General features: G+C 42.1%; 1 protein-coding gene across 8 annotated transcripts in view; it reads right to left on the bottom strand.

The window, feature by feature from the left end:
• The window catches only part of GATAD2A (GATA zinc finger domain containing 2A), a 77,330-nt gene that overhangs the window by 19,339 nt on the left and 40,017 nt on the right, over positions 1 to 17,974 (bottom strand). For 7 of the 8 annotated variants that reach the window (XM_018565930.1, XM_018565931.1, XM_018565933.1 and 4 more), the window contains exon 2: positions 4,321 to 4,568. In XM_018565930.1, the coding sequence (XP_018421432.1) occupies positions 4,321 to 4,559 (239 nt within the window). In that variant the 5' untranslated portion in view covers positions 4,560 to 4,568. Of the gene's footprint in view, positions 1 to 4,320; positions 4,569 to 4,809; positions 4,816 to 17,974 lie in introns of all 8 variants that reach the window. The other variant, XM_018565932.1, reaches the window with a different exon arrangement.

Genomic DNA, 17,974 nt, shown 5'->3' with positions numbered 1-17,974 from the left:
TCCCCCCCCCCCCCCATCTCTTTGCGCGCATAAAACGTGCATTTTACCTGCCACATTTGAGGTGGCATTAACAAGTAATGGCATCGCAATCACGTCACCCGTTTTTAACACGTTACATGAATGTGTGTGCCTTAACAAACCGAAAACTATGAACGTCCTGTTAGCCTCATTCACGCAGTGTCTGCAGTGACATTTTGAATGGTACTCCAACACACTAAAGAAAACACAGTTCCAACACGTGTTGCAGCACATCACGAGGCATTATAACTTACTACGGTGTGCTGTGTTGCCAAAAAAAGTGCATGTTCATGATTTGAACATGTTTGTGCATAGCCAACCCATTCATTTACATAAGTTGCCACAACCCAATGCACATGAACGCATGGAAAGGGGCACTGTCACAACGTACCAGGGCACCAAAGTCTGAACAGGCCCTAAATGAACTAATTGAAGGAGTTTAAAGCGCACAGTGGATTCCTTTGCGTCCACTATTCTTTTTAACCTCTCCACAAATTGGAAAAAACGGTTTAGAAGAAAATGCAAAATGAGTGAGAGCCACAAAGTCATCCATACTTCATACAGCCAAATGGAAACATTAAATGGGCCAGAAAACATGGTAATCTGTAAAAGAAATCCAGAAAAATGTGTTCTGTGGGGAGGAAAATTGACAAATGTACTTTCATGCCCTCAATTCTGAACAAAACTGCAAGCACCAAGAACATTTGGAATGAATGGTCTTCTTATAGGGCAGACTTTGAGATTCATTGAAACTCCAGGATAAGCAAAATACTGTCAAAAAATACAAGGGGCATGTGTATTCTTGCTTGGATCTCTGTGTGCTTTATGTATTTCTTTCAGAACTATGCAGAAAACCAGGCTTAGTCTTTGTGCAGGAGCTTCCTGTAGGAAGACCAGTCACTGCTGCTCTTTACTTGTGGAGGGAGACTGGTCCAGTACCCAGTACCGCCATTGGGATGTGCGGGATCCCTTTGTGTGTTCCTGTGCCTTTAAGGGAGGTCGGTCTTCCTCCTGACAAACCTGCACCCAATTTGAAATCTTCTGCCCCCATGTGCTCCAAGATGGAGACTCTCATAGTTTAGAGTTAGGACCGCACTATAAGAGGTGCCTTGGCGCGGCAGTGCAGCTTTCACATTTTCTGCAGAAGACGTGTATCCAAACCTCTGTTATTAACCTTAGTGGTGAGACAAGTTTTTTTACATGCTGACTTGAGTGTGCCATGATACCTTTCTACTGGTCCAGTACCCACCCCCTCCCTACAGTTTTCTACAAGCAGCCTGTAATCGTGGACCTGCTGTGTCCTTCCCACCCCTCTGCTCAGGCTATGTGCAGTACAGTAAGATATCATCACTACTTTTACAAAATATTTAGGTTTGTAAAGGAATTTGGTGCACACAAAAGTTGATGTTTACCCCTTTGTGGCTATCAAGGAATATATCTAAATGGATGTTTTTAAGCCTCAACCTTTACCCCAGGAAACATACATCTTTCTACATTAAAAGCTCAGCTGGACAAGGTTTATAAGCAGCAAATATTTCTTAATGAGATAATGTGACCCTGCCCATGCAGGGCAAAATAACAGTGTCTTTGTAAAGGCCTCACACCCCTTGCTTATACTTGTCAGAGCTCTGACACAGCTAAGACTAAAATTACCGGTCAGCGACTGTTAGTAGTGTTACAGCCTCGGTCCTGTCAAAGTGCTCAGATCTAGTGATTGGCTGCAATACCCGAGCACTGTCACATGGGAAGGAGGGTCACATGCCCCCATATTAGGAAGCACCAGGTATTGCTGCCTGCTATGACCCAATAAGGAGTGGTGGGGGAGCACTGGAAATATGGATAAGTGTGTCGGGGGGGTTGTGGATGGCGGGTTGTCGTTGCAGTCCTTCATAAAGACATACCGTATATACTCGAGTATAAGATATTGTTCAGTGCACTCTATATGTAGTATATAGTATATAGTACGTGTATATATAGAGTGCACTGAACAATAGATTTACAATTATCCTCTGCTAATATGAATGGGTTAAATGATCCGTAGTACATGATATGTAGCCCTGTACCCCCTTTTCCACTTACAGAGCTAGGTTATTGTTTTTCTTTTAAATAAATATTCATGTAATTTTATTGGTATCTATCTTCATTTTGTACATTTACCAGTAGCTGCCTCATTTCCCACCCTCGGCTTATACTCGAGGCAATACTTTTTTCCCAGTTTTTTGTGGTAAAATTAGGTACCTCGACTTATATTCGGGTCGGCTTATACTCGAGTATATACGGTAGTCACTTTGCCCTGCATAGTAATTTCCCAATACTGCACAAGCAGAATAAAATGCACATATGAAAAAATCACTTAGGGCCCTATTCATACTGTTGCAGTCTGGTGCATTGTGTTAACCCAGGTTATGCCACATGCAACCTAATAATTCCTTCGAATAGGTTGGTAATGCACCAGACCGCACTAATAGTTGGACATGCACCATTTTTTTTGTGCAATGCCTCCTTTACTAAGGGGAGGCAAAGATCAACAAGCACAATTCCATAGGGAAATTCTTGACTACATACTACCGTGTGAGGAGCTTCAGGTCCAAATGCTACCATGTGTCTTAGAAAGTGAGCACGAGTTTTAGTGGAAACGCTCAAATCTTTCCTCTACTGGAACTGGAGCTAGGCCCCCCCTTTTGTGTCCTGTACTGTACGATTAACAAATGTCACTGCATCACAAAAAACATGCATCGCCTCACTACAATAGTGTGAAGGGTCCTCATGACCCTTCACCCTCATGCGTTGAAGGGTCACCGTAGTGAGCCTTCACACTATTGTAGTGAGGCGATGCATGTTTTTTGTGATGCAGTGACATTTGTTAATTATGTAAGGGACATATACATTCATAGGAACACAGAACACACCTCAAAAACATAAGCAAATGGCTAAATGTAGTTTTCACAGTTTATACTGGCTTAAACAACCTCCTGTTCAGCGGACGTATCTAAATGGACAGGCGCTTTGTAGATGCGGGTGGGCGTTTTAAGGCGTCCTTCCCCACCCCCACTGGGGCACGGCGCCCAACGCATGCCCGAGTGAGAAAACTAGGTTAAACGTAAACAGCCGGCAATCGCTTTTTAAATACAAGCGTTCCGGCATCTGTAGAGAAGCCTGATCGCTTGTATTTTGTGCCGCTGGTCCAGAGATACGCTGTGCCCGGTGCGGGCCGGGACGGCACTCTGCCACCGAAGAACTAAGGGAGTTCAGTACATGATCTCCCTCTGATCTCCTCTACGGTGTCAGAATGCAGGAAGTGATGTATATTACATCACTTCCCCACTCAGCTGTCATTCTCGGGCTATAGAAGCCGGAGAGAAGCTGGTGAAGCAGGTCTCTGCTTCATTAGCTTCTCTGGGGTCCCCGGGTGACAATAGGAGTCTTAGAGACCCCTAATGTCTCAAGGAGGACCTGTCACGTACATTGGCTATCACATTGGAGGCTTCTTAGCCCCATATATGATCGCAATAAAGTGTAAAAAAAAAATATATATATATAATGAAAGAAGCATACAAAAAAAGAAAAAAAAAACCTTGCTCCCACATACACGCATACATGCATCAGGTGCGTCTATGTGCGAAAATGACGATTGAAACCATTGTGCCACAGGTTACATAATCGCTGCAAACGTCAGATCGTGAGCAATAATTCTAGGGCCATTAATCACTGATAACACTAATCAGTGATTTTAAAGCGTCACCTATGGTCGATTTTGCGGGCGGGCGCAATTTTAAAGCTTGACATGTTTTGTGTCCATTTACCCGACGTGACCCCGTCTTTTATATTTTACCAAAACATTGGGGTGATATAATGTAGGGAAACAGTTTTTTCTTCAAAATGTCAGTACTTTTTTTTGTTATATAGTAAAAAATAAACACCACCAGTGTGATTAAATACCACCAAAAGAAAGCTCTATGGGGTAATTTAGCAAAACTGGAGCAGACAAAATCTGGAGCAGTTGCCTATAGCAACCAATCAGCTTCTCTCTTCAGTTTGCTCAGTTAAGATTTTGTCCCCAAAATTAATTTCAGTACAGTGTTGTAAGACTGAATGAATGTCAAAAGTACTGCAGCGCTGATTACTAAAAAATGGCCTGGCCAGGAATGGGGTTTAACACCCTGGTCAGCAAGTGGTTAAACAATACATATAACTGAACCCAAACCATAACTGATTAGAACTGAAAAACAGCTTCCAGATGAATTAACAGGTCATTCACGAGAGCAGACTACACAAACAGATCCTACAGTGTTCTATGAATACCTTTTTGCGGTGCTCATATCCATTGGTTCGTCTCCAGTCGGTACCTCCACTTTAATAGTTGCTTTCACCTCCCCACTTTTTAGCAGACCAGGAACTTTGCCAGACTCGGTCTTGATCATAAGATCCCCATCTAAAAGTCCTTTCTCCAGTTTGATTTTTTTATTGTCTACGTCATTTTGTGTCACCTCTCTTTCCAAAGCCCTTTTCTGGCTACGTGTCCGGCATGCTTCATCTGCCATAGTGCTGATCTGCAAATACATGTCAAATATATACACATTACTTTAATACAGACACGTCAGATAATTCTTGGCAAAACAAAAAACATTGCATAAATTGTCTTATGTTAAACAGTGCACCTCAATTAGACAATGGTAAATTATAGACTGGTTACATGCTTTTGAATAAAAGGGAAGATCTATTTAATCCTGAAAAACGACACGACTTAACCTGTATAAACTTGTACAAATCAGAGAAAACATTCGGAATGACAAGGTGTCCAAAAGGTGTAAAAAAGGTGCATACAAAGCCATGAAATCTAAATGTGCATGCATATGAAGATCCGTGGTTCAAAAAGATATTTGAAAATTTTGCAGAAAAGCTGCTCTGAAGTGCCCATCAGACAGGTAGAGACTGAGAGGTAAAGGGTACAGATGATTGTGAGGCAGGGATTTTAAGTTACACGAGCTGCATTTTCTCCTCCTGCACAAAATATGGGAAATCTGGAGTCGTATTTGATTTCATGACTAAAGTTTGTCACAGTTCTACCGATAGGCACCTTGTTTACAGATTGTACCTTTCTTCCCAAATCTGAGGTTTACCCCTGCTCATTACAGACCGGAATTGTATTCCAGTTTTGAAAAGGGGATAGAAGACCCCAGGTGGTATTAGTAGTGACATCAAGTCCCCACGTGACCTCTCATTATTTTCCCAGGATGCTGCTGGAGACACAAAAGCACTTTCTGGAAAACCGGCCTGAACTGGTTCCAGACAACGAGAACTGCAAGTGGCGTTCGGCATTCCTGTACAGAGTCCAAGAGAGCATCACTCTTAAAGAGACAATAAGTTGCTGATGAGTTTTTCTCTTCACCCATATGACTAATACACATACAAAACACAGACATACACATGCATGTATACATCTTCCTATAATAGTTTGTGCACATACATCAGTTTTTGCATCACCTGCCTTCTTTCAATGCAAGGATTTCAAAAGTAAACCAGCACTGAAAAGACTGAAGGCATGAATGGCAGACCTACTTCTGAAAAATACTAGTTGCCTGGCTCTCTGGATTCAATACTTTATAAATTGAAGCATTAAAAAGCAGATTAGAAAGAGTCAAGCCAGAACTATTTATTCCAGAATATTCGGATGTTTGCAAAGGCGGCAAACATATTTCTCAGCACAGGTTTTTCGTTAAAGTTGATCTCCAGGAAAGTTATTGAAAAAACAAACAATATACATCTACCCTTCCAATGGGGCTCCCCTAGCACTGCGATGGTTAAATACTTATTTTGACTCATCTGCTTTTTAGTATCTTAATTTAGAATGTATTGAATGACTTGCCATATTCTCTGCTTCCATGGCAGCCAGAGTTATCCTCCTCCCACCTCCACATTCTGGATTGTGGACAGGCCCTCTGTGTCCTCACAATGCAGGAGTGCCGGTCTTGCATTGTATGTGATGACATCAGAATACAGCCGACAGACAGGGCACAGACGAGAAGTGGCTTTGGGGGACTGGTTGAAAAGAGAAAAAGGTGGCTACATGAGCATGGGGTAAAAGTGCCTTTAAATGGTAACGAAGGGGAGCAACACTGCACTGTAGTTCCACTTTCTTTGGTCCGGCTTGCCCCAATCTAAGTATGCATATAATGTACCTGATCACTGCTGGGCATTGAATACAGCGCTGTAGGTGCCGGAGCAACTACACCGCAATCGTCCTGGTCCTGTGCAGAGCAGCTTCCCTTCTACTCTGAAAACACAGGAGGAAGAGTCACTCGATCAGCACAGCGGCCATTCAGAGACTGCCTAGTATTTTCTATCAATAAAAAAAGGGCATTCTCTGATTGGATGAGGGGTTGTGACATCACAATCTGCCCCTCATCCTCAGTGGATCCATTGTATCTGTTTTAAGAACAGTTTACATGTCTTTACTTGTCATCACAGAGCCCCCATGCAAGGTTAGCTTTAACCGTAGACATTTCCCCCATCACCTATCGTAACTATGCCCAAGGATCTTGCTTGTCAAGCACAACTGTACCTTAAAAAAGTGTGTGTATGTATGTATGTATAATTTTACACATTACATATGCACACACATATATTGTACAAACATACATATACATCTTACTAATGAAGGGGTTAACCATCATGGATCATGTGATTGTTGGAAGACATTTATTTGGAATCACCACCACACCCATCCCCGGGGGCAGCAGTGCATCTTGGCAAAGGTTGTCCTAATGTTCATTTATAAAACAGATATGAGTCATTGGTAACTTCAAGTACCAGCTCTGGGGAGCATGCAATGCATTATTCAGAGAGAAAAAGCTCAGTTAAGATATAGTTTCCAGGTAGATATACATTTTTTTTTTTCCTTTGATGGACGTTACACAAGTCCTGTTATTTTTAGTCTACAGAATTGAAAGCAGCTACACAAGTCCATGTGGTGTAAGATGCAGGTCTGAGCCACATTAAACTTTCAAAACTGTAACAGCAGGAACCTCAAAACACGGGCTAGAATATTAACCCGAAAACACTCTGTGCAGCCTATCTGAAACTGATTTCAGACTGTTACAAAATGGACTTCCCAACTTCTGATGACACCATCTAATCCTCCCCTTTCCAATGAGAGCATCTTTATTGGTGTTTTCAGAAAAGGAGATGCAAAAGCTTAGTAAGTAGGTAAACAGGTGAGTCCAACAGTCAGTACACGGAAAACACTCTTCCTACTAAGAAAATCTATAAGCGTGTTTACTTTAAAGTCAGGTTGGCAGACAAAATGGTAACTGCTATTGCAGACCTCATTCTGAAAATGCTGGTTGCCATGTTGAACCACGGTCTTCCATATGTCCTTACCTGCACATCAGCTCTTTGTCAGTGGCTCTCAATATTGAAGCAACAAGGTCATCGTGGGACAGGTAATTTTCACAAGCAGCGACCATATTTGATAGGTTGCACCCTGTGGACCCTAGAGTAAGGACTATCTCTGCTCCTTGTGACTTAAAGGTGAACTCCAGCTTGGCCTAATGTACATGTTATACCTGATCACCTGCTGGGGATCGTGTGCAGCAATGTAGTAGCTGGAGCTGCTACAGCGCTGCCTGCAATTTTCCTGGTCCTGTGCTGAGAAACTTCCCCTCTGCTGTGGAAACGCAGGGAGTTGTTTGCTTGGCACGACGTCCATTCAGAGAATACCAGGCATTTTTAGCAATTAATACAAGGCATTCTCTGATTTGATAAGGGGTGGCTCGTGGTGTCAGCATCCCTGATCCAATCAGCGAACACCTTGTACATCTTGATAAAAATAGTAGGCATGCTCTGAATGGGCGCTGTGCTGAGCAAGCGACCCACAAAATATAGAAAATTACGCAGTTTATCATCCCAGGCAATGTATTGGCTATAAAAATCATAGCAGCACTGTTTTCAATACTAGGATGGTTTCTTCTATACAAGAAAGTTCAGATATTCCGGTCAACAGGCAAAATTATTGGTTTACCGGCTGGATGTAGATTGGGTATGTTTGGGAATTCCACACCTGCATAACAAACAGGGGTTCACTAAAGGTGCCCATACACTTACAATTATTGTTCAAAAAACAAATGTGATCGATCGCAATTACCGAACAAATTACCAAATTTGGTTGAACAGGCAGACTAGCAAAAAAAAAACTTTAGTCGAAACAGAGGGGAAAATTTTTTTTTTTTAAAACCGATGGATTAGCTGCGTTTTCCTACATCAAAAATGCAAGAACACTGCACATGCGCAAACATGTCGATCAACAAAATTCAGATAGTTAGTATTGCTGACAAACTATTATCAAATCTACATTGGTCTGTGCATGATGGGGTATTCGAGCGGAAATTGAACAGGGGTTCGAAGACGGTACAAAAAATATTTTGGGGGGGGGGTTCCACATTTTAAAAAGGTACATAGAAGCCACATTTCACCGTTTAAGATGCACAAATGGAGAACTCCTGACAAACAGCTAAACATAGTTGAATAAAATGCATGGTCACCATTTTACCTGCCAAGGGGTTTTTAATGATGTACAGCTACTGTGCTCTACGAAGTTCACCCTACTGCTTCTTTTATCAGCTACCTGCTAAATGGACACAGGTGACAATGATTATTTGTCCAATGAACAAGCTGGAGGTGGTGACATAGGAAGCTGAACCAGGAAATAAGTGTCACCTACCGGATTGCAGAGTGGCTCAGGTGTGCAGACACCAAGATTAGCTATATAGTTTTTACAAAATCCACATACACTCTGCTAGAGATCAAAAAGTGACTTCACCAGAGTAAAAGCCTTCCATGGCACCCTAATCAAACAGATCAGCATCACCAATCTTTACAGAAGTTGTGAAGAGCATATTATAAAAAGCAGATTTCTGCGTCAGTCCTTCCCCAAAGAACTAAAGTTTTTGTTTTTTTTTTAGAATGGTACAAGGTAAAACATCTTACTAATAACATTAAGAGCTGGTGCAGACCTTGGCGATCCAGGACGCGTGTCCTGGAAACACGCACAATTGCACACAGCGATTGCTGCGTGGCGCCATTGATTTCTATAGGGTTACATCCACGCAACAGTCGCAGAAAAAAAAAAAAAAGGTACACATACCTTTTTCTATGCGACACATGACGTGCGGCTGTTTTAGCTACAATCACAATAGATTGCACTAGCGGAATCGCACAATCAACCCGGCGCAACTGTGGTGCCATTAGAAAATAATGGCACCGCCAGAACAATTGGCAGTGGTGGGTGACTCAATGACTGCACGGCAATCCGTGCGGTATCGTGCACGACTGCCGCACAGTCACAGATCGCACAGGTGTGAACCTGGCCCTAAAAAGGAGAACTATGAGGTGAGTGATTTTCACTCAGCCTCATAATCTGAGCCGACCTGTGACAATGAAACTGTCATAGGTCGGCTCAGTAGATCGTGTAGTGAGCGAACACATACAGGCGCTCGCTCACTTCTCGTGACCGTCAGTGAAGGTTCCCTGCAGGGATTCCCTCCTCCCCTGTCTGATCCTCCAGCGCTGACTGGCGTAACGGACGGGGAGGGGGCGGGTACAGCTGGCTCTGCCTCTAGATAGGCAAAGCCAGCTGTCACTCACGCAGCTGGGTGGCTACAGACAGAATTGTCGGGATCCGTTCCCAGCTCCCGCTGTTGCTCGCAGTATAGTGAGCGTTGGGTGACGGGAGGACGCTAGTTTGTGTCCTCCCGTTACCCTTAGGAGAACTATGGGCAAAAGATGTATAAAAAACAAAAGCCCTAACCCCATAGTTATCCTTTAAGGACTTAAAAGAGTTATTGTGAAAATAAAAAAAACATTTTAGGACGCAAGTTAACTTTGCTGAGATTGACACACATATATTGCAGACAGACACACACAAAAGCATAATGACTGTCCTGCATCCCTCAAACACAAAGCTTGGGCATTTCTAATCCTAAAGCACAATAGGTGATGGACGAGCCATCATCTATCAGGAGATAAAAACATAGGACTGCTGCTTGACATGACTCCAAAAATCTTGTAAAGTACCATAAAAATCCCATCTTGGAGGAAAAGGAAAGAAAAACTAGGTCTAAAAACATCCTAAATCAGGGGAACCAATTCATGTCTGCATTGTCCCTACAATGTTGGAACAGCATAACGATTACATAATCACATAAACCTAAATTAAAACAAAAAGAATATCGCAAAACTGGATGGGGGGGGGGGGGGAAAATATGATCCTTGAAAGTATATTACATTAAAATGACCAATATTGATTTATTCCAAAATATTATGTATGAAATGCTTGCAATGTAAATAAGGAATGTGGAAACACTGCTAGCTCAGACAGCAGAAGGGATGAATAAATAAAACTGTAAGGAAGAGGAATTTGCAGTGTGAAGCCAGCAGCGGGAGCAGTGAGACGAAAAGGACGCAGCAACACACCAGCTCTTGAGGATCGGCCAGTTTACAGCTGTCTGCAGGAATACAATGGGTTAAGCTCTGCCATTTTGGTGTCATTCACTGATATGTCCATTAACGGTGTTACAGAGTAAAATGGAAGTCATTAACCCTTCCTGGTCGTCTTAATTGCTGCCCAGGAAGTAAACTGCTCTACTTCAAAAGTTCCTGCATTTTTCTCACCTAAAATTAGATCCTCCTGCATAAATCTAAATGTCTCGCAAGGAGAAAAAAAAAAAGCCTGATTGAGGCAATAAGTTCACGTTGCACAGTGAAATCAAGGGGATGGTGTCAAGAATACACACAATCAGTACACTACTGGATGCTGATTTCCAAGCAATAAAACTGACACAAAGTTGAAAAAAATTTACATTGTTTGCAACATCCAACTTAAGATAACATGCACAACAATTTTTATATTAGAACATACCGTATATACTCGAGTATAAGCCAAGATTTTCAGCCCATTTTTTTTGCTGAAAAGTGCCCCGCTCGGCTTATACTCGAGTCAGCGTCAGGTTTCTTCTTACTTACCTCGCCGAGTATGCCATTGCAACACAGAAATGTTAAGGGAAACTTGTATACATCTATCTATCCCCATGGGAAAATAAATATATATATCCATCTCATCTTGTACATCATACATCCTAAAGCTACACAAATATTAAAAGGAAACTTGAAAGAGAAATTTTATACAATCATCGAGTGTGGGCAATGCTAGTTACATGGCTGTCACTGGCCACACCACTTCAGATACACTGACCTGGCACAAACCCATAAAAACAAGAAAGTAATTGGATGACCATGGCATCCAGGAAACTGAGAGACCACCACCTTACTGACTCCGTAGTGAAAACATGTTGTGCAGGGTACCTTTGCAGACATATTTTTGAGAATGCTAGCTGGCTGTCTAGAACATAAACACTTTCGGAGTTAATGGAGTGAAATAAGCATGAAGCAAGTAAACTAAGATCTTATGATGTGTATTTATTTTGGTCTCTTAGCTAAACACAAGAATACGTTAATACATTGCAGCTTATCAAGACCTTTAACATGTTGGCTGCATTCAGGTTTTTTTTTCGACGGCTATTTTCCTTTTTTTCACCTGGTGATCCTATCCGTGACACTTCCTGTACTTACACCACTCCCTGTAATGAATCTATCAAGGAGCAGTGCCGTCACCCTAGGACAGAACTACAGAATGCCTCCCCCTCCTCTTCATAAAATAGGGACAGACATAGCTGTATAACAGTATATCTGATAATAGCAGAGAATAGGAATTTATCAGCCCACTAGATTTCTGTCAAGCTTCTCATGTATTTTTTTTCACATTTCTCAAACAAATGTAACAAAAGGGACCAAATAAGAGAAGTTCATTAAAGTGACACTAAACTCAGGAGTTAAAGTGGACCTTCACCATCTTTGGCTACAAAATAACATCAACATACAGCTCTGCATGCTGATCTGAAAATTATCTTACATTAGTTAAACATTTTATGTTACTTATAATTTCTTATTTTTCCACTTCCTGGTCCTCTTTGGCAGTAATAATGTAATATGCCCAAGCATTGCATCCGGGGAAGGTTACATCAGCAGAGCATTGCAGGGAAATCCCATCTGTAATCTCATGAAATCTCAGGGGAAGACATTTTTCCTCACCGAGATGATGTGCATAGTTCCAGGAAGTAAAAGGGAGATGGATTCCATGTGACCTTAGTAAAAATGCCCACCGTCAAGACTGTAGAGGAAAAGAAAAAGCAAAGAATAAAAAGCCGCCAATTATCTAGAACTATTAACAAAAATGTTACTTATTTGTGTAGATCCTCAAATCATCTCTGAATTCACTGTAGCCATTGCTGCAAGTTCACTCCTGTGATGGACTTCAATCTCACACTTAGTTCACCAATTTGTATTGAGATTGTAGTCCATCACAGGAGTGAGCTTGGAGTGGTGACTACTTTACAAAACACACAGGGACCATGGGGAACAAAAGTAGCCACCCTCCAGAAGGAAGGACAGTGTCAGCACCAGCTCAGAGATGATTTGAGGATCTACAGCTCAGTGATACACAAAGATACATTTTTGTTAATAGTTGAGAACTATGGGGTAACATTTGTATCCCATAGTTCTCTTTAGGGTTACAGGATGACATATAATAACGTCCTTCCGTGACCCAAAGTTCAGTATTGCCCGGTATATACTGAGCGCGCCACAGCCAGGACAGACCCCGAAAATATTGTCGAGATCCACCCAGCTGGCTGATTGAGAGCGGGCTCTGCGAATCTAGAGGCACAGCCAGCTGTACCCGCCCCCTTCCCCGTCCGTTCAGTCACTGCTCTCTGCAGGGAGACCATCACGAAGTGAGCGAGCGACGGTATGTGTTCGCTCACTTCCCGATCTATAGAGTCGACATCTGACAGGCTCTATGAGGAATACCGCCGGTGGGGGACCGCAGACGTGCAAAAAAGACGATTGCGCCCATTACGCCGCACATGTTACATATCGCCGCGAACTTCGCAGTGAGAGTAATAAGTCTAGGGCCATCAATCACTGATAACACTAAACTGATGAGCGGTAAAAGCTTTTAAAGTGTTGCCTATTGCCAATTTTGGGTATGGTAGTTTTCTGCGATTTCACGTTTGCGTGCAATTTTAAAGCTTGACATGTTTGGTGTCTATTTACCCGACGTGACCCCGACTTTTATATTTTACCAAAAAACTGGGTAATAATAAAGGTTTCCTAACATAATGTTAAAAAAAACCTTTTTTTCCCCAAAATTTTCTGTAATTTTTCCTAATTATAGTAAAAAATAAAAACTCCAGTGGTGTTTAAATACCACCAAAATAAAGCTCTATCTGTCCCTAAAATAAATGGTATAAAATTCATTTCAGTACAGCGTTGCATGATGGAATAAACGTCAGTCAAAGTACCGCAGCGCTGAATACTGAAAAATGGCCTGGCCAGGAAGGGGGTCTAAACACCTGGTCTTGAAGTGGTTAAGGTACTTGAATGCACAAACATGCAACTTACATGTATTCACGAAACACTTACTCTGCTTGCAGCGCCACTTATTGTTACGTTTAGGGATGCACTGATACAAGTATCGGTACCTATACCGAGTATTTTGGCGAGTACTGGTACTCACCCAAATGCTCCAATACTTATCACCCCACCGGAACTTCCGGTCAGAGGGAGATTTCCTCTGACCGGCAGTGCTGCGACAGAACATGAAGCTGGCTTCCTGGCCAATCAGGAAGCTGAGCGGCGGGTATTGACTCGCCGCCGTGCTTTCCGATTGGCCTGGGAGCAGACTGCATGCTGCTGGGCCGGCTCGTTGCTGATTGGCCGGGATGACGGCTTCCCAGCCAATCAAAAAGCCGGACATCGGGTAATGACTCGCCGCCTGGCTTTCCGATTGGCCTGGAAGCCGACTGCATGCTAGCAGAAGTACCGGTATTGGTACTTGGCATCAGCGAATACCGAAAGATAAAGATCGGTACTCGTAACCGAAAAACAGGTATCGGTGCATCCCTAGTTACTCGTTCACGTGCACAGCAAGCATGAGTGGGGTCTAAAGAAATTGCGTCACAAGAGAAACATAGTGGGGCACCATTGCTGTCCGCTTTTCTTTCTGTATAAAGTAGCTCTGATGCTTGTTCCCACACACACTTAAAACAGGTGGTTAAAGTTCCTCTTTAAATTGGGTAGGTCACATTGGGCTTTATAGCCCAACGCCAGCGTTCCTCCAGTCTTGCACAGTTGCACCAGCTCTTATCCTGGACTGAAATTGCTTTCTTTGATTCACTGCACACTGTGGGCTTCTATAGTATGCATGAGAAGCAGCAGCACATTAGATTGAACCCACCTCATTTCTTGGCTGAAGGATTCACAGCAGCATCTAGCTCTTCCCTCCCCTGTCCTTGGCCTGCCCCCTTCATTCTTTGGATTCCAATTCTTCAATCAAAGAGGCATCACATGTGGGCATTACAATGAAAATGCAGTCTAGCTACGACATCTACTCCTCCAGACTGATTATAACCCATAAAAAAAAAAAAAGGTATTTTAAAGTTTGTACAACTCCTTCCAAAAACGAGCCCACAGCTTGCATCGGGGCTGAGTAAGCCATTTGTACTTGTACACTATGTAAAAATTCCACCAATCACACAGAGGTTTACAACTGCTATAAAATGTATCCCATTGCCAACCTTACCCAACACTTAAAGTGATAGGACGTACATCTAGAATAAAGTGGCCCCTGTAAAGAAGAGCGTTAATACTTACTCGCCCACCACAAGGATATACCGCTGAACTTTCTGAATCTGATCTAACTGGGAGTTTTGTATTCCTGCTGCTCCCACTGCACTATGTTTGATTTGCTGGTCCTGACATCACTGTCCTGTAGTGACCACTAAGGTCTCGTTCACACCTAGGCGTATTGCATATGCACGACCGTCGCACTTTTTTTACCGCGATTTATATTTTTGAGCGTTTTGTAGAGCGTTCGTCGAGCGTAGAACGCGCTACAAAACATTCAGGTGTGAACGAGGGCTAAGACCACAGAAATTTGGATACGGAAGGTACAGATACAGGTCATACAGAAGCATACAGTACATTTCTGAATAAACCACTTATCAAACCTTGAAAACTTGAAGAGGATAGGCTGTAGCAAGAGAAAAGCCCACTCCTGACACCACTGCTCCCAACCAGGAACAAGGCTAACATTTGCTCACCTAAAATAAGTACACAAAAAAAAGGCTTCTGACTTTTCTCCACCTTTCCTGATGTATACAGTTGAATGAAAGCATTAAAGCCAGGAAACTAGCAGCACGTCTGATTTTTGGTCCATTGTGGAGTGGTCCATTGTGGCCTGCCTCAACACAATGCACTTTAATGTATGTGCTTTAAATTGCACTGCAACTGACCTGACTGGTGTAAAATGGGCCCTAAAAGTAGGCTCGCTCTATTCGGCAAGTCAAATGTATTATGATGGTACAGCATAAAAGAAAGCTCTAAATTAAAATCTTACTCATCATAAAAGAACAAAAATAAAAGCAACATGCCAGCATTACCAGATAAAATACTGAGTAAAGAAAGCTTTTTATTTAGTGGGGGTGGCCATCAGCATTCTCAAGGATCTGTCTCGTCACCGCTCTCTCCTCCTGCAGCATGCACTACCTCCGTTTCTGAAAGCCTCCCACTGTGAACTGCAGTGCCTGGAATAGGGAACATGAGACAAAATGGAGGATTCTGCTCAATCAGGGAAGGTAAAGAAGATACTTTATGAGGCTTCTACCTCACATAGTAACTGGATATGGGACATATTTGGACTACCATACAAGAGCCTTTAGTTAGCCATGTAAGGCATCATGTGTCAAAGAATAAAGCTGGCCTTGTGTGAGAGCTGCTTATTTGGAAACAAACCTTTATAGGATCCCTGGGCCATTCCTTCTTTACCTGAGGTGTAGATCAGGCGATTTACCATTTCTGCTATGAAGTAATACAGTAATGTGCTGACTCGTCAATACCATATGGGCAGCCCAATTTTAACAACCCACTGCACAACTACATCAGAATCATCCAAGCCCTATATGCAAGTTTTTGCACAACTGCCAAAAGTTGTCTGCATTGTTAGAAAATATTGTTATATCATGTCCAAAGCAAGAGACAACACATCTTTTTAAAAGGAAACACACTGAAAATACTACAGACCTTTTAAAAATGCTAGGTGTCCGATTAAACCAAAATGTAAACTTCAATGTCAACCTGGAACAAGTGTGCAGAAACTTACATCAGACACAATCTCAACTGTAAAGGATAAGTGCTCTTTAAAATAAATGTGTACTCATCTCATTTGTCCCCCACCTCTTACCTCAACCTTCACCTCCACACATCCATTCTTACCAACATCTGATGAACCGTATCCATCAGATCTCGGTAAGTAGTTTACGTCCAAGCACCATAATGCTCCCTCTGCTGGCCACACCTGCACATTACATCCCCATAGATTCAGGAAAGATGGACGTGGCCTGGAGAGGGAGACTTGCACACTGAATGCCAAAAAGGGCAACAGTGGCATAATTTAGATCAAGGAAAGGGACCAAAAAGAAGGTGCACTTTGTCTAATACTGCACTTATCCTTTAAATCCCTGACACTAGGGAACTAGCATGCATAAAGTAATGAAGCAATTAGACAATCATGCAGGCAACTAGTATTTTCAGAAGGACAGGTAAAAAGAAGCCTGTATGTTCCCCTGATCAGTTTTGTTTTTTTAATCAAAACATAAAGTAGAACTCCAGGCAAACAGCTAACACACACAAGAAATACACATATGTTTACCCAGCAAAGAAAATTGCAATTTTGTTCAATGACTCTTGTAATACAGACAGCATCAGCAAGATTGCTTCTCTATTTTCTTAATCACCTTCAAAAATGGAAGGTGATTATGCCAAATTTAGTGACCAGTAAATAGGTGCATCATCTGCCTGGCTATGCTATCCAGCAGATGTGTATAGAACCACAAGATTGCCTCTACAGCAGTGATGGCCAGCTTACTTAAAATAAAGGGGTCTCAAGTACGACCCAAGACCACAATAGTTCAGTACAGAATTGTCAGTGAGCTCTCAAACTGCAGACATGCAACAGGATATGCACATGCTTCAGGAGACAGACTGGAGAAAGTTTATAGGAGACTGCTTGTGATAACTGAAATCACAATCCCTTTACAAAATCAATGGTGCCACATTTGTGGTCCATACAGACCCCCTAAGAATTACTTCCTACTTACAAATCACATTTTATATTGCATTCAGCAAGCTCCATTTTTTTTTAGGGATGGACAGCGCAGAAAAAAAAAGTGAGAAATAAAACCAAACCATTTATCTTTTACTGGCTCGAGTAAACACCAAAACACAGTCTACTCTACAAAGTACATGACAGGTAAAACCCTTAACACTTTAAAGTAGAGCTCTATGCAACAACATTCAAGTATATGTCAGGGAAAATTTAAAAAAATAAACATAATGCAGTACATCTCTGCCATCCATGCTCATTTCCACATGTTTAATCCCTTTAGTGCCCCTGCAAGTACAAAAAAAAAAAAATCTTCTGAAATGCACTCAAAAGTCCTGTTTTTGGCTCTGAATATCTGACATGATCAACAGGTTTTAGCACTTATAAAACGCATAACAAAACACTTTCAAAATGCATGTAACAGACTAAAATGAAACATGTTCATTGTTGGGGTTTCCATATAAAATGAGCGGAAAAGTAGCTACAACCGTCAAATATTTAAAGGAGAACTATGGGGTCAGGGCTTTTCCCCATAGTTCTCCTTAGGGTAACGGGAGGACACGAACTAGCATCCTCCCGTCACCCCGCCATTGCCCAGTCATATGCAATGCAAAAATGTTAAATTCTTCAAAGATTAGAAAATTGTGCCTCAGATATACAATTAAAAATGGCTGTATTATT

Source organism: Nanorana parkeri, unplaced genomic scaffold (genome assembly GCF_000935625.1).
Source record: "Nanorana parkeri isolate BGI_ZX_2015 unplaced genomic scaffold, ASM93562v1 scaffold900, whole genome shotgun sequence".
Classification (NCBI taxonomy): Eukaryota; Metazoa; Chordata; class Amphibia; order Anura; family Dicroglossidae; genus Nanorana; species Nanorana parkeri.
Note: the sequence above shows the minus strand (reverse complement) of the source record. Positions and strands in the feature narration are given on the sequence as shown.